This window comes from Penicillium alfredii (assembly GCF_028826965.1).
Source record: "Penicillium alfredii strain IBT 34128 chromosome Unknown utg000004l_segment0_segment0, whole genome shotgun sequence".
Taxonomy (NCBI): domain Eukaryota; kingdom Fungi; phylum Ascomycota; class Eurotiomycetes; order Eurotiales; family Aspergillaceae; genus Penicillium; species Penicillium alfredii.
The window spans coordinates 887,528-914,073 of NW_026622701.1; the positions used below are offsets into that span (position 1 = coordinate 887,528).

A 26,546-nucleotide genomic window follows, 5' to 3' on the forward strand; every position below is an offset into this window, starting at 1 on the left:
ATAGCTAACAGGGCGGGAAGATTGAAGAATTTATGCTAACTCGGTGAACTAAATCGACTGGTGGTATCAATCCATTGCGCGTTTCTCTTCAGTGAATAGGAGCATCGCCATGACAATGCCGGCTATCTAGTAGACTGTGCCACCGCATACCCCAAAAAGTTTCGTACACATACAATAATGAAAATTCAATGTTCGTCTCCAATCAATCCTTTCTGAACATCTTCCAATCACTGACCATTCACAGGTACGCCGCGTCCGCGACCCCTGCCACGGTATCCATTTCCGTTTCCACGGCCCCGGCCACGACCGCGCCGTTGGTCAAGTCCTTGCGGAGGCGGAACTTGAGAATAGTTCTGCGCTCGGAAGTTCGGGTTGTGCTGAACAACGCCCTCAGCCGGATCGCCATTCTCAACTGCCACATAGCCACCTCGGGTGTAGGGTTGTCCTCGGCCGCCTCGGGTGCCATTGGTGCCATCACGACCACGAGGACCTCGCGGAGGACCGCCGTTGGCTTGGGTTCTGAAGGGCAGAGTAGTCGATTGGCCGTTGCTCAATCCACCCCGACCGCCACGAGAAGGCCCGTTGTTTTGTCCAGCAATGGCGCCTCGGAAGGGGCCGCGCAGGGGCGGAGGGGCTGGGGCGTTTTTCAGCTGACCCTGTCCGTTGGGTCCCAGAGGGGCACCATACCCGGCAACGGTCAGCGGCGTCGGGCACTGCTGGGTTTGCTGGCTGGTTGCGGCCCGAGAGCTTGCAAGCAGCTGGCGGTGAGAGAGGTTCAGAACGGATGACACAAGGACGGTCTGTCCGCGGAACGGCGAGCAGCGGTCACCCAGTGTGGTGCCACTCATGAACGACACATCGAACACCACATCGAGTAGGACTGTCCGCGAGGTACGTGTGAGACCAACCACAGTCCCACGAGTGGCGATTGGTACCTTGCCCGAGTCTTGGGCGTAGACCACCCGATCTCCGAGTTTGAAGGTTTGATTGCCAAGACGGTGTTCAACATCGGCCGGGCGAAGCAGAGCACTCCGCGGGACGCCGCGCACCTTCTTCGGTTGCATCTGCGGCTGAGCCAAGTTGAGGCGATCGGCATCTTGCTCGATCATTTTAACAACATCGGAATCAAGTTGCTCAGCGTCAAGGGGCACTCTCTCGAAGTTCTTAGCCTCGATAGACTTGAGCCAATCCCGAATTTCCTTCACCTTCAACTGAGCGACCTCTTCCGGGTAAAAGTCAGTTGGGCGATAGCGGTCTCCCTGGGGGTTGCGTTGGATGCCCGCGATGAACTCGGGGAAGTTAATCATGTACTGTTGAATAAGATCCATGGCTTTCTGGCTGAACTCCCAGCCAGAATCGCCACGACGAGAGTATCCAAGGACCTTTTGCTTGCGCGCTTCGAACTTCAGGTTGAGACCCAAGTTCACGCGTTGGCCTTCGACGTCAACAGTGAACGAAGACGTAATCTTGGCCAGGACCAGGGGATTCAAACGAAGACTGCGCGCGATTGCATACGATGGCATGTAAGGGCAATATCTTTCGGTCTCCCGGACGCGGTCCTTGGCGAAGTCTGGCTCTCGGCCTTTCACGGCCGCGATCAATCCATTCACCTTCCCTTCGTCGTGGCCAGTAATATGTACCGGTCTTCCATAGTTGAAGTCGCCCAGGAAGAAACCACGCGAGCCCTCCGGGAACTCCTCCTCGATGGGCAGGGCTTCCCGCTCAATAAAACGCTCATCCGGGTTGACCACATCATCAACCACCACCTGAAGAGCATAGTCGGTCTCCTGCCCAGGCATATCGGCAAATTCCTTGATAGTGGAACCATCGTCGGTCTTGATCATGCCCTTGAGCAGCTGGATGTGGACCATGGATTCAACCTCCCCGACAATCATTCCCAGTCGCTTGCTGTAAGTACTTTCAATCTTGGTTGCTTTCTTTTTCCACTGCTCGATCTGTTGAGGAGTATGGGGGATGGAGACAACATGTTGCTCCCCAGGGGGAAGGATGTAGTCAAAAAGTTCATCCGAGACACGGATCACGAGTGCTTCCTGCAGGAACGGGTATCCAACATGGACTCGCTGTCCAAGTTTGGTCTTGGCCAATTCAATATTTGAACGACTTCCCGGGTCAAGGAGCGTGATGACCTGGCTTTCGTTTCGGCTTTCCTGCTGGAATACACAGACGCCGTGGAATCCCAACTGGCCGACATGCGGCAGGAACTTCACACTTGGAAATCCGGCCAACGCCGCGTCACCCAAATGCACACCCTCCATCAACCCTGCATAAGGCTCCAAACCATCCATCGTGGGAAGGTCGAACACATTTTCAACGCAATGGCAGTTTGGAAGGTCGGGGAACACTCCCGGCATCGAGGAAGGGTAGACAAACTGCACATCGGGGGAATAGGTGAACTTCAAGCTGACTCCAAAGTCATTTCTAGCTTTCTCGTCAGGACTCAGCAGCTGATTTTTGGTTTTGAGCGCATCCAGCAACCGCTTTTCGTCAATGAACGGGATTTTCACAACGGCCTCCCATTCCATCTTCTTCCCGTTCATGTCAAGGTCGAAATCGCGGGGATAGAAATCAATAATGGGGGATTCAGGTGAGGTCATTAAATCCCAATACGCGGGAGGGACGATCTTTTTGCTGCGATCCGGCAAAACACCCATCAATTGATCATAAGGCCGGAAAGGCTGACCCAACTGGAAATTCATGTCTGCGCCAAGTCCTTTTATCACATCTAGTTCTAGTATTAGCTGCCAAATCTACCGGCGACAAAATCTGTGGACGTCCACTTACCAGATATCATGGGAGCATAGTGGTAGTTGAAGAACCAAGGCCACGACGCGATGCCGCGGTAGTAATAGAACAAAACCCACTGCAAGCCTTGCACGTAGTTCTCGGTCAACTTCCTCATCTCCTCCTGGTTGTCAAGGCCCCATCCAAATTTGGATCGATAGTAGTTATCTTTCCACTCTTGGAATTTGGTTTCATACTTTTGCTCCGCAGCCTGCTGGGCCTCCTCGGGAGTCATCTCTTGGACCTTCGCTTTCTCATACTTTCGGATGATACGCTGAACAGCCATCGATGCTTCCTCGTCCTCGTCATCATCGTCGTCATCATCGTTGCTCTGTGTCTGAGGCAGTTCGAGTCTCATGAATCGATCACCATTCTCGTTCTCCGTAGTAGACCAAGGCAGTCGAAGCTCATCGGCAAGTTGCTCCACGAAGCTGCGATCGCGAGCAGGAAGCGTCGGAGGGAAGTCCAACGGCTTCGGTTCAGATGCCTTCCCAGGTCGGTTCAACACGTACTTCTTGATCATCTTGAGGATTTCCTTCTGGGCAGGAGTGAGCGTCAGCTCTTTCGGCCTCTGCTGCAGCTCCAGAGTGCCATCGTTTCCATTTTTCTTGGACTTGATCCACTGGGCATCCGAATATTCCGCCTCAAAGAACCGGTATTCGACGTGGCTTAGGGCATCCACGAGCATCCCCAGGCGTTGCAGGTTGATCACGCCCTGTTCATTGATGTAGCCACCCATTTTCGGCAGCGTCTCCTTGTAAATTTTGAACATGAGCGCAAGGGCGCCCTCGTTGATGTGAAGGTTGGGCAAGTTGGGCAAGAAATCGTTGCCAACAAAAAAGGCCATAAGAATGAAATCGTCAATCACACGTTCCATATCGAACTGGAAGTCCAGGGCCCCTTCTTGTTCCAATTCTTGGAACTCCAATTCCAGATACTCCCGAACCATACTCAGGTGCAAGAGGTAGAAGTTCTGATGTTCAAGCTCTTTGGGCTTTTTCTGTACTTGGCGACCAAACGTCACCTCCTCTCGGAGAAGACAGAAGTGGGGGTCGTGGCTGAGGAGACCCAGCATGATGAGATCGGCGTCCAAGCCGTAGAGACAGTGGCGGACATTTGGGTGGTAGTCAGGTTGCGCTTTTGCGCGCCGGATGTATTCCATGATCTTGTGCTCTCCTTCTCCGGGAACCTCATGGCCCGACAGAACGATTTCTACGCCCTGCCAATCGGTGTCCTCTGAAATCTTCTTGTTGATGAAGTATTTCAGTTGTTGCGTCAACTTGGCCATGAACTCGGTACCCGGGGTAATGCAGTTGCTGTCAAAGGCGTCTTCCTTGGGCATCTCGAGTCCCTGCTGGATAGCCTTCTCCTTCGCATTCTCAGCGTCGAGGGCTGTCCGGAATCGGCGTGCGCGCTGCTGGTTCATTTTTGCGCGAGGTGCGACTCCATCCACTGCCATAAAGAACAACTGCTTCGGCTTGATCTTGCCAAACAAATGCTCGATATAGTTGAAAATGGCAATGAACATCTGTTCCTCAGTCATGCGAAACGTTGGGGAATCACTGTCTTTATGTGTACAGTTATGAATAATGCCGTTCATATCCAGGTATAGGCTGTCAAACTCGGGGATCCGGCTTTCTGCGATCAACATCGAGATCGCCGGATACCGCTCACTCAGCCAACGGAAGAATTTCGGAACACCCATGATGGAAAGAAGCGTGACTCGTCAAAACGAATATTAGTACAAGGAAGGAATGGTGGGAGGTGTGGAGGAAATGGAGAGGTGCGCAAGTTGAGGCAGAATGGTACTTGCGACCGCAGGTGAAAGATCCGAGATCAAAGGGAGAAGGTCGAGGTGAAAAGAGAAAAGTCCTCCACACGCAGCAGATCCCCAAGGGAAAAAGAGGGGAAAGTGTCAAGGGAAGAGGGAAAGGTGGGAGAAGCAAAGAGAAGAAGAGCAGACCGTCGGCGATGCTCGAGTCATCGCCAAGGCTCGATTACTATTCTGGGACTAGCGCCCCCATTAACGCGGTGTCGCGCGTTGAGCTCCCTTCGCTTGGAGATGGCTTCACCCTTCTCTCTCCCCCGTGAGCATTCGCACCCCCAGTTTCAACAGCGATTCTTCTGTTCTTCTTGATTATAAACATCGAAAATGGAACCTTATGAGGAAGACCCTGGTGAGCCCTGGATTTTCTGTTTGCTGCGTGAAATCTCAATCTAATCAGGTATGGCCAGCGGCGGATGAGCAAGAGAGGGAGCAGGAACACAACAGCGAGAAGGTCATCAATGAAGGTATGGGTCTAGACTGTTTTTCTTACAGTATATGCGCAACTATTGCTCACTAATTGTTCTCGAACAGAGTACAAGACATGGAAGAAGAACGCACCATTTCTCTATGATATGATCCTCAGCACGGCTTTAGAATGGCCAACCCTCACCACCCAATGGCTTCCGGATAAGCAAGAGTATGTGTCCAATATTTGCTGGCTTGAAATTCAATCTAACGGTGTCTTGGCAGAGTCCCCGACAAGCCCTACTCAACTCATCGCCTCTTGATCGGCACACATACCACCAATGATGCGCCAAATTACCTCCAAATTGCCCATGTGCAGCTTCCCAACTCTAATGCCCCTAATCCCGATGATTACGACGAGGAGAAAGGTGAAATTGGAGGCTATGGTGGGGGTCCCAAGAAGCCTCAGATGGAGATCAAATTCAACATTGTCCAGAAAATTGACCACAAGGGCGAGGTCAACAAGGCGCGTTACCAGCCACAAAACCCTAACATTATCGCGACAATGTGCACAGATGGGCGGGTCATGATCTGGGATCGCTCGAAGCACCCGAGCTTGCCCACGGGCAACGTCAACCCCCAGATGGAGCTCCTGGGACATGATGCTGAAGGGTTTGGGCTCAGCTGGAACCCGCACGAGGCCGGTCATCTTGCAACGGGTAGTGAGGATAAGACAGTGCGACTCTGGTATGTACTCGCCAGGCCAACTCTCACATGAACAAGCTAACCAGACTGGATGGCAGGGACCTCACCACATACACCAAGGGCAACAAGGCAGTCCGACCGACCCGCACTTACACCCACCATTCGTCTATCGTCAATGATGTCCAGCACCACCCCCTCCACTCCTCTCTAATCGGAACCGTCTCCGACGACATCACGCTCCAGATTCTGGACACCCGTGCCGCCGAGACAAATCGCGCAGCTGCCTCGGCCGAGGGCCAGCACCGCGACGCTATCAACTCGATCGCCTTCAACCCCGCCTCCGAGACGATTCTGGCGACAGGGTCGGCAGACAAGACAATTGGGTTGTGGGATCTGCGTAACCTCAAGACAAAACTCCATTCTCTGGAAGGCCACACCGATTCCGTGCAGTCGATCTCGTGGCATCCGTTTGAGGAGTCGGTACTGGCGAGCTCCAGCTACGACCGGAAGATCATGTTCTGGGACCTCAGCCGAGCGGGCGAGGAACAGACCCCGGAGGATGCTCAAGACGGGCCTCCCGAGCTGTAAGTGAAACCCGCCCTTATCATTTGCTTCAAGATGAGTTCAAGGTGAACTAATAGATGTTTTAGTCTGTTTATGCACGGTGGACACACCAACCGCATCTCCGATTTCAGCTGGAACCTCAGCGACCCCTGGGTTCTGTGCTCGGCTGCGGAGGACAACCTGATGCAGGTATGGAAAGTGGCGGACGCCATCGTGGGCAAGGATCTAGAGGATGTGCCGACGGAGGAGCTGGAGTCGTGATGATGGGCACGGACCGGTCTACGCTCTTGCGCTTTTCTGATCTCCCAAACTTGTTATCATGTTCATTTACTGTCCGGTGTAATGAGAATTCAAAATATGATTCCCAGTACTTACAGGACTAACGTAGCGAAAGCCATCGAGCATAAACACTCTCTGCATGACTGCCAATGCGGCCAGCCTCCAAATCTCGATCTCAGCGGTATGCCACAGCTGGAGGAACTACAGGACTCCATATACAAGTGGAACGCAGATTTCGGGTAACCCATTTCTACATAAAACATTGCTCTAACACATTAAGGTGGCTCAGCCGACATAACAGCCGGTGTATATCGGACGGCCCACACCATTCTCGCAATCCCCATCAACGGGATGTAGCACCTTTGTTGGAGTCCAGCTCCGCCTTGCTATAAAGACCGCATCCCACCAGCACGAGCACAATGCCAGCCACCGTCTGGATGCTGAGCACGAAATCGCCCATAAAGAAGATGCCCAACACAAGGGTGAGAGTCTGTCGCAGGTTTCCCGAAACCGTGACGGCAAGAGCACCCGCGACCTTGTTGGTTTCGAAAGACGCGATATTGAGTAAAAATGCCACGAAGCCGTTGCCGAGTAACGACGCGGCGGCGCCGGCCATACCGAACGAACCCTCGTCTGCGCTCTTCGCAAGGGATGTGGAGAACTCGGAGAATTCGCCTACAATGGCTCCGATGATCACCGTTTGGATGGTGGAGTAGATGGACATTCGATAGATTAGCTCCATCGATCCGAGCTCAAGGGTGCCGGTCATGAGTCGGTTCGTGGCGATGATCTGTATAGCGGGAGTTGGACGTTAGATTGGTATTCTCAAGCAAAGGAAAAAGAGTTTGAAGAATGAGAAATCGAATGTATATACCTTGACGACTCCCAGGACCACCCCAACAGCCGACACGATCAATCCGAGGGAGGAGTAGTTCAAATCTCCCGTCGCAGTCATAACAGCACCCAGAATAATCGGGGCGAGAGCAATATACGTAGCTTTCGAGTAGGAGCGCGAATAGTAGATGCGATAGAGGACGACGGTGAAAATCGGCGAGGTATTGCGGATGATCTGGAAGAAGGCCAGACTCACGAGGGAGAGAGACCAGTTGGAGAAGAAGATATTGACGCTAAAAAGCACCGAGTATGCGATTAAATACCAATGGTCTCTCTGCGAGAGCTTTGATAGCTTGAAATACCCCAGCTTCAAGATGATTAATCCGCCGACGGCGGAAAATGCGCCGTGCAGGCCGGTCAGAAGCCACGGGCAGTTGAACTATAAGACTCGCGATGTTATGTGTGAGTGCGCGCGATCTTTTCTCGCAGGGCAAGATGTGGGACGATGGGCCATTCTTACCGATACCAACACCATCTTATTGTGCACCGTCAACAGCATCGCTACCACCAAGTAGGACCCCAGCCAGGCATATTTGACATGCGCGGGGGTCTGGTACTCCAGCTCCACGTCGGGGGGCTCTGTCCCAGCCCTTCTTTATAGTTGGCCTCCAGATCCTCAGCGCTGACCGTTGTCGACGATATGGAGGATCGAGGGGATGGCTCGGTGGGCTTCATCTCCATCGGCTGGGGTTCGTGACTCGGTGGACCCATGTTTCTCGCAATGCAGTCGGATCACTGGGGGTGTTGTATACCGGATGGGGGTGTGTATCCGGCGCGGGCCGATGGGAGAATGAAGAGGAGGGAGAGGTGAGAAAGGAAAGAGTCTGGCAAGCCGAATTGGCCCTATGTCTTTTGTTATTTTTATCACTCTGACATGATTCATTCTCCAGCAGAGTCAGATTTCCGCCCCACTCCCGCCCACTTCCTCTGGGGGCGAAAAAAAAGGCGTCATCCGTGAGAGCCTTGTTGGTTGGGTCGAATAATGGGGAATGAAAGGTATCCAGGGCCAATTTACGCAGCGGATTACTATCCTCTCACAGTCTCGATGCTTCATTCCATGTATAATCTGGGGAATCCACCAAACAAGCGCGACCCAGGAGTAACCCTAAGTAGTTCCAGGTCCCAGAAAGACGGGGGTTACAGCGCAGATCATGGCCATCCATCCATGGACATTACGATGCATATTGATTATGTTAATGTATACCCCTGGGCCATGTGGGCCGTTTCTTGCCTTGCTGTATTCGGCCCGGGCTTGATCGCCCCACGCGCCTAACACAAAAAAGAAGCAGATCAAAGAGAAAAGAATCAAGCCTGGGAAGACCAAGTCACACAAATGAGCAACCTTCGGAATGTGTCTTTGATTGACCTGTTGAGGTTGTCCCCATGAGCCGAAATCACTTGTGCCATGTATAAAATCGGCCCCCTGCGAAGGATGCGCACTGTAAGCGATCTCAACGAATCGGTCAATACCTATCTTTGGAGCACGTGGAGTCTGATACTTCCCTTTTTTTTTTTCCTTTAGGCTGTTGGCACCTTGGGTACTCATCCTGACAGGTAAGCATTCTTGCCATAAGGCGGACTATCACCGACCAGCACGCGGACGCGTATCTCCAGGATGAATGCCGTTTGAGCATCCGCGAATTCCGAATGGGGGCCGACGCGCCTTGTGGGTTTGGCGAATTGAGGAGACTTGATATTCATTAACTCCAATCTCGCGGGATCTACATAGAACCGAGATCCGAAAACAACACGGTGCAATGCAAGTACCGTCGCACCTAAAATACATGACGAGGTACATGACATGGAACATTGCGACTCCGAGGTCACGTGGACTGATTGCATTCCAGCACCTGCCCGGTTGGACATCCACTCATCCCTCTCCAGAGCTTTCAGATACCTCAGGTGCAAGCACTTAGGTATGGGGAATTCTGCATGGATCATGTCTCGCGACAAGTTAGCATGCCCGGGTGCCAGCGGAATCCGCACGATGCATGACGTCCAAGACTGCGCCAATTGAGCCGATCCGAGGTTCCCGCTGGTCCCCCGACACTTTGGGAGCTTGTCGATCCAAACAAAGGACATTTATCTGGCTGACAGCTGGATATCCATTTCAAGCTAATCCCCATCACTTGACTGCGGCCAGAGCTCAAAAGAAACCCCCCCTCAACCATTGATGCTCTACAGTCGACAGCAACAGCGTTGAAGGTGCGATTCGTCCCGCAGGCTGACCTCTCCAGGTTGTAACTTTCCTGGCATACACCTCTTCCTCTTCTGGATGCTCACCACACTTGAACCAAAGTTTATGGTCCGTCTCTGGGCGTGTTCCACAGGGACTTGCCGTTGGATCCCTCACGCGATCCTATGGTCCTGTGGGTCGGTGAGCTCGGTCCAAAGTCAATGGAGCTGCTCGCTGGCTCGTCAAGCCACTGCTTGTCAGGACAACACGGGCTCTTGCTGAGAAGGATCATCCGATCATCCGGATAGGCTAGCCACCCATCCATGGATGTCTCATACGTCAAGACCTGTCAACAACTCCTCGGATCTTTGAGAGCTTGATTGTTATGCCGGCAACTTCCTAGTCTCGACGTCAGCATGATTGACTGAGGAGAAAATGTGTAGAGAGCTCCTCACCCCCCCCCCCCCCCCCCCCCCCACCCGGCACGTAAGGCTCGAAGCAAGAAAAGCAATCAGCCGGGATTCTCCCGCTTCATTCTACTTGGTGTGTTGGTGGTTGAGACTGAAAGAACCGTTCTTCTCTTTGTATTGTTTCTGCACACTCTTGTCTATCTGCGATCCTGCAGAGGCTTTCCTCTGCCATCCAGAACCAAGCTCTCTTCCGCTATCATCTCCAACTAGCAGTTACCGAAGACCTATCCAGCCCAATCTAGGGCTTGCCAGTTGATCTGTCTGTCCCCAAGCTCCAACATGGGGAGTCAAGGCGACGCCGAGCGCAGTGATGGCCGTCGTAGCTCTCGCATCTCTCGTGCGTCGTTGAAAGAAGACTGGTCCAACCTGGATGAATACGGCAAGCTGGTCAAGTATGTCTCGACATTCCGTGACACGGTCGCAGAGGAGGAGCAAGGGCAATTTGAGGAGAAGCGACTCTGGTACGCGCCGTGGAAGAAACGCCAGGTCCGCGTGAAGAAAATCGAGCAAGGAGCTGGGACTTTCCCCGATGACTGGCTCATAACCGATATCCGCGAAGGGCTGTCGAGCGAGGAAGTGCCCCAACGGCGCCGGAGGTCGGGCTGGAATGAACTGGTTTCTGAGAAGGAAAACCCCATTGCCAAGATTCTGTCGTATTTTCGTGGCCCTATTCTTTATGGTGAGTGCTTTTCATCATCTGCACAACCATATCTAACTCGGTGGCAGTCATGGAGTTGGCGGTGCTGCTCGCTGCCGGTCTGGACGACTGGGTTGACTTTGGTGTCATCATTGGTATCTTGTGTCTGAACGCCGCTGTTGGCTGGTATCAGGAAAAGCAGGCCGCCGACGTGGTTGCCAGTCTCAAGGGCGATATTGCCATGCGGGCCCTGGTCATGCGTGATACCTCCCAGCAAGAGATTCTAGCTCGAGAGTTGGTTCCTGGCGATGTTGTATGTCGGCATGTCTTATTCATTCGCGGATTTCTTCAGGTACTGACCGAATGGTATAGATCATTGTGGGTGAGGGTCAAGTGGTTCCTGCCGATGCCAAGGTTATCTGCGAATTCAACGATCCCAATGGCTGGGAAGAGTTCAATCAACTCCAAGAGCAAGGCATGCTCGGCGGGGGCTCTGAATCTGAATCTGAAGAAGAAGGCGAACGCGAGGGCAAGGACGAGAAAAAGGGCAAGGATGAAAAAGAGGGTCATAAAGGAGAAGACGAAAACCACCAGAAGCGGCCCCGGAAGCGCGGCTATCCCATTCTTGCTTGCGATCACTCTGCCATCACCGGAGAATCTCTGGCTGTAGACCGCTATATGGGCGATGTGATCTACTACACCACCGGCTGCAAGCGTGGAAAAGCGTATGCAGTGGTCCAAACCACGGCGCGAACGTCCTTTGTCGGCCGCACTGCGAGCATGGTGCAATCCGCCAAAGGTGCCGGTCACTTCGAAATTGTCATGGACAACATTGGAACGTCCCTTTTGATTCTTGTCATGGCCTGGATTCTTGCCGCATGGATTGGTGGATTCTTCCGCCATATCCCCATTGCCTCTCCCGGGCAGCAGACTCTTCTTCACTACACTCTTTCTCTGCTGATCATCGGTGTCCCTGTCGGTCTTCCCGTGGTCACTACAACCACTATGGCTGTGGGTGCTGCATATTTGGCTAAGAAGAAAGCGATTGTGCAGAAGTTGACTGCGATTGAATCCCTAGCTGTATGTCCCGCGCTTTTTCCATTCTCCAAGGTTAACTTGTTTCACGCTGACAGTCATACAGGGTGTTGATATTCTCTGCTCTGATAAAACTGGAACTCTAACTGCCAACAAACTCAGTATTCGGGACCCGTACGTGGCAGAAGGCGTGGATGTCGACTGGATGTTTGCCGTCGCTGTGCTCGCATCCTCGCACAATATCGACTCGCTCGACCCTATCGATAAGGTTACGGTTTTGTCACTCAAACAGTATCCCAAAGCAAGAGAGATTCTACGCCGTGGCTGGAAGACGGAGAAATTTACACCATTTGACCCCGTCTCAAAACGAATCGTGACCGTTGCCAACTGCGATGGCACTCGATATACCTGCACCAAAGGCGCCCCGAAGGCGGTGCTCCAGTTAAGCAAGTGTTCGAAAGCTACTGCCGATATGTACAAGTCCAAAGCGCAGGAATTTGCCCATCGTGGCTTCCGCTCTCTTGGCGTGGCCGTTCAAAAAGAAGGCGAAGACTGGACTCTCCTGGGGGTGTTGCCTATGTTTGATCCTCCCCGCGAAGATACGGCTCAGACAATCAGCGAAGCCCAGAACCTTGGGATTAGTGTGAAAATGCTCACGGGTGATGCCATTGCTATCGCGAAAGAAACTTGCAAGATGCTGGCATTGGGTACGAAAGTTTACAACTCCGACAAGCTTATTCATGGTGGACTGAGCGGGGCTATGGCCGGAGATCTAGTCGAGAAAGCCGATGGATTTGCCGAAGTGTTCCCAGAACACAAATATCAAGTCGTCCAGATGTTGCAAGAGCGAGGCCATCTCACTGCTATGACTGGCGATGGTGTGAACGATGCGCCGTCTCTCAAGAAAGCAGACTGCGGTATCGCTGTGGAAGGAGCGTCAGAAGCCGCGCAATCAGCCTCGGACATTGTCTTCCTCGAGCCGGGGTTATCAACTATCATCGACTCGATCAAAGTTGCACGACAGATTTTCCACCGCATGAAAGCGTATATTCAATATCGTATTGCGCTTTGCTTGCACCTCGAAATCTATCTGGTGACATCCATGATCATTCTCAATGAAAGCATTCGCGTCGAGCTCATTGTCTTCCTCGCTTTGTTTGCCGATCTAGCAACCGTGGCAGTGGCCTACGACCACGCATCATTCGAACTACGGCCCGTGGAATGGCAGCTCCCCAAGATCTGGTTTATCTCTGTACTCCTAGGCGTACTACTTGCGCTGGGGACGTGGGTCGTGCGAGGCACAATGTTCCTGCCGTCGGGCGGCATCATCCAAAACTGGGGGTCCATCCAAGAAGTGCTGTTCCTGGAAGTGGCCCTGACAGAGAACTGGCTGATCTTCGTGACGCGTGGTATCGCCACCTGGCCCTCCATCCACCTGGTCACGGCGATCCTGGGCGTCGACATCCTCGCCACCATTTTCTGTTTGTTCGGCTGGTTCAGCAACCAGGACATGCCCACCAACCCCAAAGACCAGTTCGTTGAGACTCAAAACGGCTGGACGGATATTGTCACTGTCGTGCGGATCTGGGGCTACTCGCTTGGCGTGGAGATTGTGATTGCGCTGGTCTACTTTACATTGAACAAGATCAAATGGCTCGATGACCTCGGTCGGGCGAAACGCGACAAGGGCGAAATTAAGATCGAGAACCTGCTCGGCCATCTTTCGCGCTTGACTGTTGAGTATGAGGAGCCTGGTAAGCCTAAGGGCCGGTTCTTCTTGGCTGCCAGCAAGGAAGAAGAGGATGTTGAGTAAATTGGTATGTTGAGGTCTGGCTGTGAGGTATGCCTTAATGTGGAGCAGGGGAAGAAGGAACCTGGGAGAAGATAATGGGGAGCCAGATGCTCTCGCATTCACGTCCAAGCTAATGACTTTGAATATTTACGGTGTTTTTTGGGTATGGAGTTTTCTAGTGAAAAAGGGTTTTTGGTGAAAAAGACGGTATTCCTCGTCTATTGATGTTTTGTCGATTGGTCAATATGATTTCAGATAATCTAATGTATTGAGATATCCCTTTGTCCGCTACTTGAAAGCTTTCCTCACTTGACACAAGAATAATATCGAACTATGTCGACTGATGGATCCACGTGACACTGCCGAGCCCTCGTTTCCTGCTTGACTGGGACATATTGATATTTGCAGTGACAACCTGAAACTAAATAGAAGGGAGTTAAAGAGATAAAGGAATGTATTGAATTGAGAGCTATATAAACCCACGTAGAAAGAATGGAAAGATTAGGAATTATGGGTATCAAGAGAGTAGTAGAAGTAGTAGAACAGGAGAAGACGAATCAGAAACGGCAAGAACTTTGGAGATTCAAGTCGCAAAAAGGGATACTGGAAGGCTATGACTGGGAAATAACCATGAGGATCCAATCACTTATGAGAGTCCTTATATCACACTATATGGTCGGTCAAGAGTCCCCAGAGGGTACTCCTTCAAGTCTGAGTTTGACGACTCAGACACGAGTACGCACACCACGTCGGAGGTTGTGCGTAAGACCGTGGGTGAGACCCTTTGCCAATCCGTTTGCCTGGCGAATACCGTCCAGCAAGCCGAAGAGGTTCGAGCCGAGGATGTGGTGGTCTCCGTCCTTGGAATCGTCGTCCTTGGAGTCATCCTTCGACTCGTCATCGGAGTCGTTGTCGCTGGACGAGTCGCCCGAGTCGTGACCCTTGGGTGGGCTGTCGTCGTGGTGCCCGGTGTGTTTGGGGTGAGCGGCGGTAGTAGTAGTAGCGGTGGACGTGGTAGACTCAGGGCCATTGGAAGAGGACCCAGAGACAGAGGATGAGGAAGACGAGGGTGAGGAAGCGGGTCCATTGATAGAGGACGAGGTATTCGGTGAGTTAGCGGACGAAGAAGGATCAGGCGCCGAGGTCGACGCCGAGTTAGACGACGACGAACCGGAAGCGGGCCCGGAATCTCCCTTCAAATCATCCTTCTTCCCTCCCAGCGCCTTGCGCACGCTTCCCATGAACCCATCATTAGCGTACGCCTGCGTTACATCCCACAGCATGACCCCGCCAAAGCTGTCGAACTTCTTCGAGTACTCGACGATGTCTTGCAGCTTGGACGCGGGCACGTACCCGGTGCTGGCAGCCGTGGTGTCGGCCGGCACGCCAACCAGCACCTTGACATCCTTGTTCTTCGACACCGTCTTGGCCCAGTTGTCCCACTCGTCGAAGTTGTACTTGGAGCTCTTGCTGTCCTTGTTGAAGTTGTTGACTCCGCAGAAGTTGTTGTAGAACTGCACCCAGATCGCGTCGATGTACACCGGTCCGTTGAGGATGTCCTTGTCCGACTGGTCCGGGTAGGGGCACTGCGGCGCCGCGGTCAAGTAGAATTTCCGGCTCTTCTCCGCGTCAAGCAGCGACCGCAGCTCCTGCGCAAAAGGCGCCATGTGCTCGACGTTGGTCTCGAAGTCAAAGTCGAATCCATCCAGGCTGACGTCGCCGAACGGCCGGTGCGCCTTGGAGCCCTCTTGCACCGGTCCAAACGTCTCCCACATCAGCTTCGCGCCCTCTTTGGCGTCGGATTCCGACTTGAAGCCGCCTTCGGTGTAGGTTGCGCCGCCAATCGATAGCAAGATTGTCTTGCCCTTCTTCTGGCATTTCTTGATGTCCTCCCTGTCTGATGTCAGTCTGGCCTGGCTTCAGGAATTTCGTGCATACGTACCCAATCTTGGGGCAGTTTTTCAATTGGGTGCCTTCGAAAGGTTCGCAGTCTTGGCTAGTCACCGCAAAGTCCATTTCTGGTGCTCCTCCTGGGCCATTGATCATCATATCAAATGCCATGGGAATGACCTGTTTGAGACGGGTTAGCAACAATGCTCCCACGTCTTTAACTTCTTTTCCATACATCAATGTCATCATCTAAAAAGTTTGAGTCATTAGTGCTCCCTTCTTCCTGTGGCCCGGTTTTGTTCACTCACTCTCGCAGTAGTGCGCCAAGGGCTGCTGTTGTTGGTCACCCTTCCCATTCAACGAGTTCTGTCCTGTTGTCCAGAAAGTATTAGTCAATTCCTGTTAATTCTTTTCACAACACCACCTACCCCAGTAGACCGAAAGAATAGATGTCGAGTTCAGGTCGAGCTTCGCCTGTGCTCCTCCCAAAGTGGACAGGAGCACCGTCCAGGGCAGAAGACCTTGATAGCGACGCATGGTGACAACGGCACGGGATATTAAACCCAGATTACTAGGTTAATTAGGTATTAAAAAAAAAAAGGATGGATTAATATGCAAAATTATATGAGGGTATGCCGACCCACACAACAGCGAAAAAGTCACGAACAAGGTGGCAGCGCGAAGGGGATGTCCATGGAGCGCACCCAAAATCTAAATAGACCCTGAGTTATTTTGTCTCATCTTAAGCATGGCATTTACAGAGCAAAACAAAGACCCTGGTTGGTCCTCAGTCAGTCGTCATCGTGCGCTCCATGCGCGCATGGTATGATCCACTTTGTCCACGCCAGTAGCCATAGTGACAAAAGCTTGGGTCACTGGCCCTGTGGAATTGACCAGCTTGTTCAGCATAATTTTGGTTGCCTTTGAGTTCCACTCATTGGATTGTATGTGTGGTTCTTTTCGTCCGTCTGGCGTGCATTCCACCCCCTGTTGTCAGGGGCCCCAAGGGCTGATCCGAGAATGTATCGTCGAGAACACAAGACTTGGCCGTTGGTGTTCTAGTCAGTCTGGATTTCTTTGCTAAATTTAGTTGGAAGAGGATCTAACATTGCCTAGCATGCTGTATCCCTTGGCGGTTTGATACCGGGAGTCGGGGTACTGACACTACTTAGGTATGCCAGGAAAACCTGCCGATCATGAGTACTGCTTGTGCTACTCCTGATCTAGAATAGCTGCTATCTTTTAGGCAGGAGACATGCTATTTAATTTCCCTCCCGTTTTGTCGTCAATGTGGCTAAGCTGAGGTCCTCGTGAGCTGATTCCTTTTTGGGACGGGTGAGCCCTAAATAGGTTAAGCACGGCTACCTATCTAAAATGGACTCTATCAACTCAAAAAATCAGTTCAATTTGCTTAGATGAATGGCTGGGGCTTGGGTTTTTATTTTATTTTATTTTCTTCAGCTGGGAAGGTTCGAGCTATGGACACTGTTGGGCAAATATATACCTGTATTGGGCCCTTAACCTCAAAATACATTTCTCCAATCCCCCAGCGTGTTTTGACTTGAATATAAGTATGAAAATGCGCAGATACCCCGAACATTATTTTCAAAAATCCACAAGCCCATTCATAGTTTGTCAAAGAGGATTTTGGAGATGGCGAACGTGCTGATGCCCGGGAAGCGTTGAGAAAGCCGATGCGTCCACCTTTAATCTTGGGGTTGGGACTATGAGCACCGTTGAGAATTTCCACTAACATCTCCGTTGGTCTGGGGTGCATGATCGTGATCCCAGATCTTGCGGAGATGGGACACGATTGCTTGAGCATTCCTTTTGTATTCAACCCCCCCCCCCCCCCCCCCCCCCCCGGGCCACTGCACACTGCAGCCCTCGTGTGTGCCAGGGCTTGCTCGAACAAACTTGTCGCCATCCTACTCAGCAGAGTTACTCTGGTGGAGGAGACCAACTAGGGCCTTCTGGGCTGTATCACAAAAAGTACATATAGATTCCCAGATGCCCAAGTAGCTGGCATATCAGTTATGTAGGCTACTTACACACCTCGGCCGATATGCAAGGAGATCCACCCAGTACTCGCATGCAAGTAAGAGGCTTCCCGGGTTACTTCCTTTCTTGAGAAACACCCCGGGAGAATGGGAAAGTCACAATGCAGATAGTCTTGACATAGTCTCATTGATCGAAGAAGATAGCTGCCCACAACTTCCGGTTGGGAACTGGAAACACGTAGTTGCTTAGAAATAGTTATCTCAAAGTGACGTTAAACTCTGTTTTTGGTATGCATAAAAAGACACAGGGAGAGGAAGAGGGGGAGAGAGTAGCTGTCTCAAGTCGATTCCACACACTGGCAGCTAGTGGGTCATGACGGTTTGCATCTTGTCGAATCTATAGATCGAAGTTATCAGAGTGGCCTCAAACTCACGGAACCTGCAACTCTTCTTTGAATCTTTGATTGATGTTTTCCTCAGTTCCAGGTAAGGCCAGACCTACCGTGTAATTCCCACGACCCGACGGATAGCCTCGTCATTGCTCATGGCCGGGTCAATCACACCCGCAACCTTGAGCACGTCCACGACGCCCCCAATAACCTTGCAGTCCACGCCGCGAGTGCCGGTGGTGAAGTTGACGTCTTTCAGCCACTCGGTGGCATCCTCCTCAATATAGGTGCAGCCCAGCTCGCCGGTTCCAAGGAGCTTCACTACCTGGGGCAGATCGAACTCGAAGTCCTTGATGCCCTGGTCCAGGACCTGGAACAGGTGTTGGAGTCGCTGGTCGTGCTCCGGGTCCGGAAAAGTCGGCGTCGAGGCCACGATCATCCACGACGGCCACGGCGTGAAGATCTCGCCAATTTTCTTGAGCGGCGGGCTTGGCTGTTGGGACGTTGCGTGGAAGTATGGCTTGGTGGTGAAGTGCTCCCACATGAAGAACTCGGCCGTCGGGTTGGCCGGTTGCTCTGGCTGTGCTTCGTCGTGGCCTGTGACTCCATTCCGCAGGGACCCGAAGGGGCCTAGGGGTACGGTTGTTAGGGAGTCGGGTTTCCAGCCCTGTTGCTGGGCAAGCACAAAGGACATGATATGGGAGCCGCTGGGTCAATCGCGTCAGCATCATTTTAGCTGTCTCGGATAACATTAATAGTAATAGAGAGAGTGTGTGAGTGAGAAAGAGAGCTTCAGAGCTACAAAAGAGCACACTCACCTTCCCAATCGGCTCACGCCAACCCTCTGGCCCTGCAAATCCGACACGCCATTGACCTCGTCCCGATTGCGACCGGTCACAATCGCCCATCGCAGAGGGTTGTCCACCCAGTGGCCGACCACCTTGTATCCCCCGTCGGCAGGGTTTTGCTGCGACTGCTGTTTCCCGGCCAGGCCGGCCACCCAGCCCTCGGTCAAGCCGATGCCGATGTCGATCTCATTGCTGCGGAGCGATGTGATCATATGGCCCGTGCCAGACGGGAACGGGGTCAAGGAGACCTCGAATGGGAGCGAGGAGACGGCCGGGGAGCGGAGGGCGAGATGGAGGGGAGTCAAGTAGTGCTCTGATAGAACTCACGTCAGTGAACGGACCCCCATGGTCTTTTTTCTTTTTGTCTCAAGCTCCTACGGAATCTTACCGGGCACATAGCCGATCCGAATTGTCGGTGCCATTCTGACAGGAACTGATTGAACTGGAATGTGGGTTGTTGGAGAGCACAAGTGGGATGGCCGATAAGCGCGGGGCATCTCCAAAACGGAACGCAATCGGAGGTATCCTCCGCCAACGTGCGTCGCGATGATTATGAACAAGTTCCCATGATGAATTACACAAAATCTATAGTCGCTCCTCTGCACCAGTCTCGGTTATCTACAGAGAACATTGCCCCCTCCTCTCTCAAGTCATCCGGATATCTTTAGCCTCCTGGCCCCATCGGTCTTCTTGCTCGTCCGAGCTGCTGGGGGTGGGACTCGCAGGGCGATGGCTGCCACGGGTGTACATCCAAAACTGGACCGCCAAGTAGAAGTCGCACGCGCACTGGAAAATACCGCACAGTTTGAACGCCCAAGGGATGGCCTCCTTGCTGGCGAAGAAGTAGGTGATTTTCATCGTATCACCAATGACCCAGGCGCCAAGAACAGAGAGCCGGAAGCCCTTGCACGAGCCGGACCGGTGGTTGGCCAAAATCTGCGGCACAGGGAGGGTGGCCTCCACAGCAAGCCCGATATAACCCAGGAGATTGATGTAGAAGTCTGAGTCGGAGATCGGGGTCAGGTGGATTATAGCGAGAAAGACGGTGAAGTAGGCCAGAAACAGCCAATATCTGCGGGCAAGACATGGTCAGTTTTGTTGTGAACAAAAAAAGGAGAGCCCGTCCAATACGTACGGCTTGGTGTTCTTCCACTGCCAGAAATCGTAAGGCCTCGTGGGTCCACTGTCGGAGCCACCGGTGCCGTTGAAGGGCGTGTGTTCAACCTCGTTCCTCGCACTGGGAGAAGGCCGGTTATCCAGCGCGACCTTGAGAAGACCCATCTGTACCAGGATCATGACCAGAGCCTGTCCCAACAATGCCTTCGAGTAGTATTCGCCGAACCAGTAGAAGACCCTGAATGGTGTTAACCATGTCCGCTCCATCGTGATGCCGTACCGTGAGAGCTTACTTCAAAATCGATGCGACCAGCATGATCAGCGGAATGTCCAGGGAGAATCCGGCAGAGGTCCTCGAGCGATGGATGCTGATGATCTGGTCGGCATAGGATGTCAGGGGGGAGGTGATGAGACTGAGAACCCGACGAGCATTAGCATTGATGGTTTCCAAGAGGGTCCGGGATAGCGTGCATACAAAATGGGCGCGCCATAATCAATGATGAGCGAGAGCAAGTTCATGGTGCCGGTGATAAACTTCCGGAGTTTGGAGCATAACCTTGAGATAGAAACCGGGCCGGAGGACGACGATTTTGTGGGACAAGGTGTCCAGGCAAAGGCTGCGAGGAGATGTGAAGAGAAATTCTGTACACCTAGTCTGGTCTCACAGAAATCAGGAACAGGGGCGATCGAGAAGGGGAGCCCGGTGGAGTGAGAGAAAGATGAAAGCGACGCAAGCGGCTTTTTCCCAGGTTCCCTTTCGCTTACTCAGCGGATGTGCACAGCTGGGAGTAGGGAGAATATAAATACCTGCTAAACTTAATAGATATCTCGATTTAATGAGGTAGTTTTCTTTTCTTTTCGAGTCTTTAGGTGTACAGATTTAAGGGGCTGCGTTGGAAGTCAAGTATCTTCGTGGGTGGTACTTCGGTGGTTGTACTTTCGCCCCGACGTATGTGCGGGACAGATCTATATAGATCGACGCGATGGCACGCTCCGTTTCCCGTTGACCTCATCCCAAGTCCAATTCATAAAATCACAATTCACCAAAGATGATTCTCCTCCTTCGTGTCCCAAATCTCCAATCGAAAGCACCTCGACCACTATGCCCCCCCCCCCCCCATTCCTAACTTATCCCCAGGCGCTCGCTGCTAGACAAAGTGAACGCAGCCGAACACAAGCCATCCGAGCGCGAACGATCGTCCCAAAACCCTATCCCATACGTGTCCCTGATCCTCCACGACCGGGTGCCGGACCTGATGCCTGAGGATTGTTCTGAGGATCGTTCATCAAAAGCCCCTGCGGTTTACAGCACCTTTGCCAAGGCTACCGCGGCCGTCCTGGCCCTCTTCTGAGACGAATACTCGGATTGTTTTTGATCAAGAAGAGGACATGTCGACTTTTTATGAGCTCGGCACGAGCGATGACCCCTACAATACAATAGAGTGGGGAGTGAGTGCTCATGGCGCGCTAAAGTTGATGGCTCACCAGGCAGAGGGCGAGGAATACCAAGTGTCTGTGCGGGCACAGAAGCTGGAATAAGCTCTTGGAAGTACGAGAGCAGTTTGCTATTTATTGAGGATCATATGAACTCTTCGGAGACACGACGGGATATAGTCGAGTCAAGTCAGATAGATACAAAAATCTACTATGCACCCATAATTCAGAACTCTATCCGCCACGTCTTTCCAATCCCGACATTCGGCTTCTTCACCACCGCGTAAGATGCCTTCTTGCCCTGCTGCTTGTAGTACTCCAGGGGAGCAGCGGAGCTTGTCTTGGCCCCATCTTCGACCACCGTCACGCTGCTCTTCTCTCTCCATTCCTTGGGCGGATCCACGATTACAACCCGCTCCACCGTCACGCCGTCCATGGTCTTGAGGTATTCGGCCGTCTTGGGACCCTTCGCTCCAAGGTCTTCCGAGGACAGCACCGATTCACGGAAGTGGAAACGACGGTGAATGTAGCCACCGCGCTCGTAGTTGAAGGTCTCACCATCATCCACGTACAAGCTCCCGTCTGCCTCGCCATTCTTGTCCAGAGTCACCACCAAGGTGTAGGGGTCCCATCTCATGAGACCGCTGCTGCGACGAGGGCGGTCTTTGCGAGGAATGATGTGACCACCTTGGATCAACAGAGGCACCTTTTCTTGAGGGGCGGGGACGGTGTGTCGCTTGCCTGCTCCCTGGTAGACTGTGAAATCGAAATAGTCGTAGTACTTTTCGTCGTCAGAAATGTAGATGTCGGCAGTGTTGGCATTCTCGGCCACCACAGGCTTCGCCAGAAGGCCAGTAGCACCGAGGTACAGCTGATCATCGATAGCAAAGCCTTCCTCGTCATCCGGATAGACATAGTACTGGGGGCGCACGATTGGTATGCCATTGACCGAGGCCTCGTGGAAAGCCGTGTACCACGCGGGCAAGAGCTGATATCTCAAGCGGATTGCCTGAGAAATGATGGTGCGGTGGGGCTCACTGATCAGATATGGCTCGCGGCGCCGGGTGTCGATGTGAGCGTGGGCGCGGAAGAAGGGGTACCAGATACCCGCCTGGTACCACCGCGTCAAGAGATCCTTATCTGGGTTGTGGAAGAAGCCGCCCACGTCAGCACCAGCAAAAGGAAATCCTGAAATCCCATTGTTCAGGACCATGGGCAGAGAAGCTGCCAGGTGCCCCCAGGTAGCTTGGTTGTCTCCTGTCCACATAGCCGCCATCCGCTGGGCTCCGGCGTAGTACGAGCGCGTCAGAATGAATGGCCGACGCACTTCACCCTTCTTGCGCTCCAACAAGGCTTGGTATGTGGCATTCACGAGTGTGATCCCGTTCACATTATGGATATCGCGGTGCTCCCAATCACCATAATGCATGTTATCCTTGGGCATGGTGGTTTCCGGCCCGTTGAAGACGGAAGGCTCGTTCATATCATTCCAAATGAACAAGTTCGAAAGCGAGCCCTTGAAACGGTCATATTTGTGAAGGCTGTTCCACCAGGATATCACAGCTGGGTTAAAGCAGTCGACCCAATTTGACGCACCTGGCCAGCACCATCCCTCGTAGACATCACCGTCTTTGTTTCGGACTGCGAAATTCTTCTTGTTCAGCTCTTCTTGGACGAAGTAACCCTCCTCTTTCTTGATGTGCGGATCAATGAGGACCACGAGCTTTCGCTCGGACTCGTCCAGCTTTTCTTGCATGCCTGTGGGGTTGGGAAAGGTGAGAGGTTCCCAAGTGAAGTACTTCCGGTCGTCTGTATACTCGAGATCGAGCCAGATCACATCGTAGGGAATCTGATATTTGTCGAACTTGGCGTCCACCTCTTTCACATCCTCGTCGGTGACATAGTTCCAGCGGCATTGGTGGTATCCAATCGCGAAATGCTGGGGCAGTTGGGTGTATCCCGTGAGTTCACCGTACGTTTTGCTGATCTCCTTGGGTGAAGGTCCAAGGAAGACGAAGAGGTCGATTCGGCCCGCTTCGGAAAACCAGTGGGTTTGCGTATTCGTCTTCGAGCTGGCCCCCAGGGACAGCGGGTTGGGAGATGTGGTCGACTTGACAATATCGACCCAAGTTTCCGCTGCATTGAGCCAGAACACACCGACAGTGGAGCTCTTGCGGTGGGCCTGCATGAACGGAATCGCTCCGTACAAGGTCATAGGACTGTTGAGTTCGTATTCGAAGACATCCGAGTTGTACATCCGATACGGCTCCTTGTGGTTGCCGGACCCACCCCGAGTTTCTTTCAGGGAAAGCGAGTCTGCATGCTCCGGGATCCCGAAAACATGATCGTAACCAGGGAAAGTGATATCAAGGCCAACGCTTTCTGGGCCACGGGGTTTCGAGTCAGTGTTTCCTCCGAAGGTCTCCTCCCACCAAGTGCTTTCATCTTCGCCAGCTTCTTCTCCCTCTGGGCGATCGACTTTGGGTCGCCAGTGTTCGAGGTTCAATAGACCCTGGTGGTTCAACTGAACATGCGTCTGGCCGTCCCTTTGGAAGTCGACCCCAAACGGGGCATGGCGGATGACAGCCTGGAATTTGTCACCCGGTCCGTACAGGACTTGAGTGAAGCCAGTCTCAGCCTGAGCATTCAATGTGGCGGACTTGCTGACTTCCAAGCCACCCACGATAACCCATTTCTCGGCTTCGTCATATCGCTTCTTATTGGCTTTGCTGTCATGCCGCAGTTCAATGTCGCCCTTCAACCGCTTCTCTTCATCGACCACCACGCGAGCGGCCCCGGATTCCAGAAAGGACACAGTGAGAGGTAGCAGGACTTTCTCGTTCGCTGTTGTCTTGATGAGTACGCCTGTGAGGTGACCGTCCTTGAAGTGCACAGTGGCTGGGTCAAGTTCATAGGGGGAGCTCCATGCCTCGCCCTTTGCGGAGGCATTGTCGGCGAAGTCTCGGTTTCGTCGACAGAACCCAGACTGGGCGCATGTCTTGAAGTTTTCGTGTTTCACCGTCCCTGTCAGAACCAGAAAGATATTAGCGAACCGCACGACTGCATTAAATCAAGGGAAGTCTCACATCCGGGAATGACCATGCACCCAAGCAGGACCACCAAGGAGAACAATAGCGTCCAACGGGACGCAGGCCGGCTCCTGGCCATGGTAGAGCTGATAATGCAAACAATCAGAGACCCTCAACCTCTCTGATGGTTGATGGATTAATGCGATGAGGCGTTAAGCTGCATTCGCAGGTGGAGAAACAATAGCCGTCAAGCTCCAGGCTGGCCAGATGCCGGGGTAAGACACCTGAGGCATGAATTTGGTCCTCAGGCAGCCCAGTCTATCCGACCCCTCCTGCCCCACCAATGAAAAAAAGGCTCACAGTATTTAATTCTCCCCTTCCTCCCCTCCGTCTCTTCTCTCTTGCATTCCGTATCTCCCGATCTCCCGATCTTCATCCATCAAAATGGCCGACGAGCAGACGTAAGTCATTGACCCATTCTTAGCCCTCAATTCCTCTCTACATGGCTCCCACTTTGCTGCCCTCTTCATTACCCCTCAATGCCTGGCGGTCAAGCTAATCAAATGCAGTTTCATTGCCATCAAGCCCGACGGTGTCCAGGTATGGGGACCCTGCAGCCAAAACCAGATCCATGAGGGATTGCTGGCTCTTCAATTGGAGCGTATTCACTGACCGTGTTAATTAACAGCGTGGACTCGTTGGCCCCATCATCTCTCGCTTCGAGAACCGTGGGTAAGTGTTACTGATGCAGTGTCTGTTATAACATGTTGGACTAACAAGTCGCAGCTTCAAGCTCGTCGCTATGAAGCTCACTTCTCCTTCCCAGGAGCACCTTGAGAAGCACTACGCCGACCTGGCCACCAAGCCCTTCTTCAAGGGTCTCGTTGCCTGTCAGTTTCACCCTGTCCACAATTCACCAGATCCTGCGAAATGGCTGAACTAATATGACTCTAGACATGCTGAGCGGCCCCATCTGCGCCATGGTCTGGGAGGGCAAGGACGCCGTCAAGACCGGCCGCACCATCCTGGGTGCCACCAACCCCTTGGCCTCCGCCCCCGGCACCATCCGTGGTGACTATGCCCTCGATGTCGGCCGCAACGTCTGCCACGGCTCCGACAGTGTCGAGAGCGCCAAGAAGGAGATCTCGCTCTGGTTCTCCCCCAGCGAGCTCCTCAAGTGGAAGCACAGCCAGGCCCCCTGGGTTTTCGAGTAAATGTCTCGTCCTTTGGTGTCATGACCTGATGAGAGCCAGCTCTCAGCTACTCGCAATATAGAATGCAGGAGTTGAACCAAAGTTCTCAGATGGTTACGAAAATTCCAACAATATACAAGTTCAGATGATCTATAAATCACAAAATTTACACTGGTATATTCAGATAGATGCTCCAGGCAGCTCAGCCTTGGCGAAACAACCGCTTGGCCATGTGGGCTGTCGGCGTGAGAATGGTCCTCGCAAACCACGGGGTGGCCCAAACACTCCCTGCTAAGCGGAGTGGCAGCAAAGCCTTGGTAATCGCCCAGGCCGTTGCGAACTCTAGCACCAACCGTACCCCGGCTCGCTCTTTGCCCATCTCACCTCTACTCCCTGCCCCAGTAACCTCGTGTTCTGCCACGGTACTCACGTCGGTCTCGTCCACCCAACCTTTCTTTTTCAGCCATCGCCCAAAACGCGCCGCCCCTTCATCAAAGGCATTGTTCTGGTCATTGACCGACGAAAAATCGGGCATCCAGACCCCGTAGTGAAAAGCACCGACCAGCCCGAATAGCGGGAGTATGGCGGTCATTTCGTGCAGGATCAGGAACGACGTCACATGGGTGATTGGGGCCCCGAGGAGGGGTGTAGTATAGGCGCGGAGAAAGCGTGGTAGGCGGTCATTGAGTTGGCGCAAACGAGAACGGGAGTCCTTGGGGTTTGGCGGGTTTGGCTGAGAGGAGCGTGGAGGCTGCGAAGGTGAGGGAGACGTGGAATGGAAGCGTTGCGACAGTTTCGACTTGGGGGCACGGAGTCGCAGATAGCGCAAAAAGACTGATGAATTCTGGGATGCCATTGCTGCGGTGAGGTAACATATAGATCGACAAAGCTAGATTTCACTTAGAAGAGAGCGAAGATGTATAAATCCCAAGGTTGAAGACTCTCCAGCATGCTTGAGGTGTGTTCGGGGGGGGAAGTTCCATGGCCAACAGAAGCCGATCTCGGGATGGACCATGCTGAGTCACTCCCCGCGGATCCTCCAGAGCTTTTGCTCTTCGGC

At 52.9% G+C, this 26,546-nt stretch overlaps 11 protein-coding genes across 11 annotated transcripts; 4 read left to right on the forward strand and 7 right to left on the reverse strand.

The window, feature by feature from the left end:
• Window positions 1-227: 227 nt before the first annotated feature.
• Window positions 228-4,507, reverse strand: NUU61_001977 (chromatin-binding exonuclease XRN1; the record flags this gene model as incomplete). Its single annotated transcript, XM_056652559.1, has 2 exons — window positions 228-2,743; window positions 2,803-4,507. 2 exons carry the CDS (start codon window positions 4,505-4,507, stop codon window positions 228-230), a joined length of 4,221 nt encoding a protein of 1,406 aa, XP_056513626.1.
• A 447-nt stretch (window positions 4,508-4,954) lies between these two features.
• Window positions 4,955-6,565, forward strand: NUU61_001978 (WD repeat RBAP46/RBAP48/MSI1 family protein; the record flags this gene model as incomplete). The annotated part of the gene is made up of 6 exons (XM_056652560.1): window positions 4,955-4,979; window positions 5,038-5,094; window positions 5,162-5,267; window positions 5,321-5,782; window positions 5,839-6,324; window positions 6,391-6,565. The coding sequence occupies 6 exons, from the start codon at window positions 4,955-4,957 to the stop codon at window positions 6,563-6,565; spliced, it is 1,311 nt and encodes a 436-aa protein (XP_056513627.1).
• Window positions 6,566-6,926: 361 nt separating this feature from the next.
• NUU61_001979 (Drug/metabolite transporter) lies at window positions 6,927-7,976 on the reverse strand (the record flags this gene model as incomplete). Its single annotated transcript, XM_056652561.1, has 3 exons — window positions 6,927-7,373; window positions 7,458-7,856; window positions 7,938-7,976. The coding sequence occupies 3 exons, from the start codon at window positions 7,974-7,976 to the stop codon at window positions 6,927-6,929; spliced, it is 885 nt and encodes a 294-aa protein (XP_056513628.1).
• Window positions 7,977-10,402: 2,426 nt separating this feature from the next.
• NUU61_001980 (putative plasma membrane H(+)ATPase) lies at window positions 10,403-13,608 on the forward strand (the record flags this gene model as incomplete). Its single annotated transcript, XM_056652562.1, has 4 exons — window positions 10,403-10,802; window positions 10,850-11,073; window positions 11,133-11,840; window positions 11,902-13,608. 4 exons carry the CDS (start codon window positions 10,403-10,405, stop codon window positions 13,606-13,608), a joined length of 3,039 nt encoding a protein of 1,012 aa, XP_056513629.1.
• Window positions 13,609-14,312: 704 nt separating this feature from the next.
• On the reverse strand, window positions 14,313-16,014 carry NUU61_001981 (glycoside hydrolase family 18 protein; the record flags this gene model as incomplete). Its single annotated transcript, XM_056652563.1, has 5 exons — window positions 14,313-15,480; window positions 15,530-15,657; window positions 15,713-15,726; window positions 15,786-15,848; window positions 15,906-16,014. The coding sequence occupies 5 exons, from the start codon at window positions 16,012-16,014 to the stop codon at window positions 14,313-14,315; spliced, it is 1,482 nt and encodes a 493-aa protein (XP_056513630.1).
• Window positions 16,015-17,975: 1,961 nt separating this feature from the next.
• Window positions 17,976-19,136, reverse strand: NUU61_001982 (uncharacterized protein; the record flags this gene model as incomplete). The annotated part of the gene is made up of 3 exons (XM_056652564.1): window positions 17,976-18,573; window positions 18,685-19,027; window positions 19,103-19,136. 3 exons carry the CDS (start codon window positions 19,134-19,136, stop codon window positions 17,976-17,978), a joined length of 975 nt encoding a protein of 324 aa, XP_056513631.1.
• A 223-nt stretch (window positions 19,137-19,359) lies between these two features.
• On the reverse strand, window positions 19,360-20,349 carry NUU61_001983 (PQ-loop repeat-containing protein; the record flags this gene model as incomplete). Its single annotated transcript, XM_056652565.1, has 4 exons — window positions 19,360-19,786; window positions 19,850-20,068; window positions 20,124-20,243; window positions 20,306-20,349. The coding sequence occupies 4 exons, from the start codon at window positions 20,347-20,349 to the stop codon at window positions 19,360-19,362; spliced, it is 810 nt and encodes a 269-aa protein (XP_056513632.1).
• Window positions 20,350-20,879: 530 nt separating this feature from the next.
• Window positions 20,880-21,182, forward strand: NUU61_001984 (uncharacterized protein; the record flags this gene model as incomplete). The annotated part of the gene is made up of 2 exons (XM_056652566.1): window positions 20,880-20,895; window positions 20,983-21,182. The coding sequence occupies 2 exons, from the start codon at window positions 20,880-20,882 to the stop codon at window positions 21,180-21,182; spliced, it is 216 nt and encodes a 71-aa protein (XP_056513633.1).
• Window positions 21,183-21,490: 308 nt separating this feature from the next.
• NUU61_001985 (glucan 1,3-alpha-glucosidase ROT2) lies at window positions 21,491-24,432 on the reverse strand (the record flags this gene model as incomplete). Its single annotated transcript, XM_056652567.1, has 2 exons — window positions 21,491-24,288; window positions 24,351-24,432. The coding sequence occupies 2 exons, from the start codon at window positions 24,430-24,432 to the stop codon at window positions 21,491-21,493; spliced, it is 2,880 nt and encodes a 959-aa protein (XP_056513634.1).
• Window positions 24,433-24,737: 305 nt separating this feature from the next.
• On the forward strand, window positions 24,738-25,507 carry NUU61_001986 (uncharacterized protein; the record flags this gene model as incomplete). Its single annotated transcript, XM_056652568.1, has 5 exons — window positions 24,738-24,754; window positions 24,863-24,893; window positions 24,982-25,025; window positions 25,080-25,183; window positions 25,248-25,507. 5 exons carry the CDS (start codon window positions 24,738-24,740, stop codon window positions 25,505-25,507), a joined length of 456 nt encoding a protein of 151 aa, XP_056513635.1.
• A 181-nt stretch (window positions 25,508-25,688) lies between these two features.
• NUU61_001987 (uncharacterized protein) lies at window positions 25,689-26,342 on the reverse strand (the record flags this gene model as incomplete). The annotated part of the gene is made up of 1 exon (XM_056652569.1): window positions 25,689-26,342. The coding sequence occupies one exon, from the start codon at window positions 26,340-26,342 to the stop codon at window positions 25,689-25,691; it is 654 nt and encodes a 217-aa protein (XP_056513636.1).
• Between the last annotated feature and the right edge of the window lie 204 nt (window positions 26,343-26,546).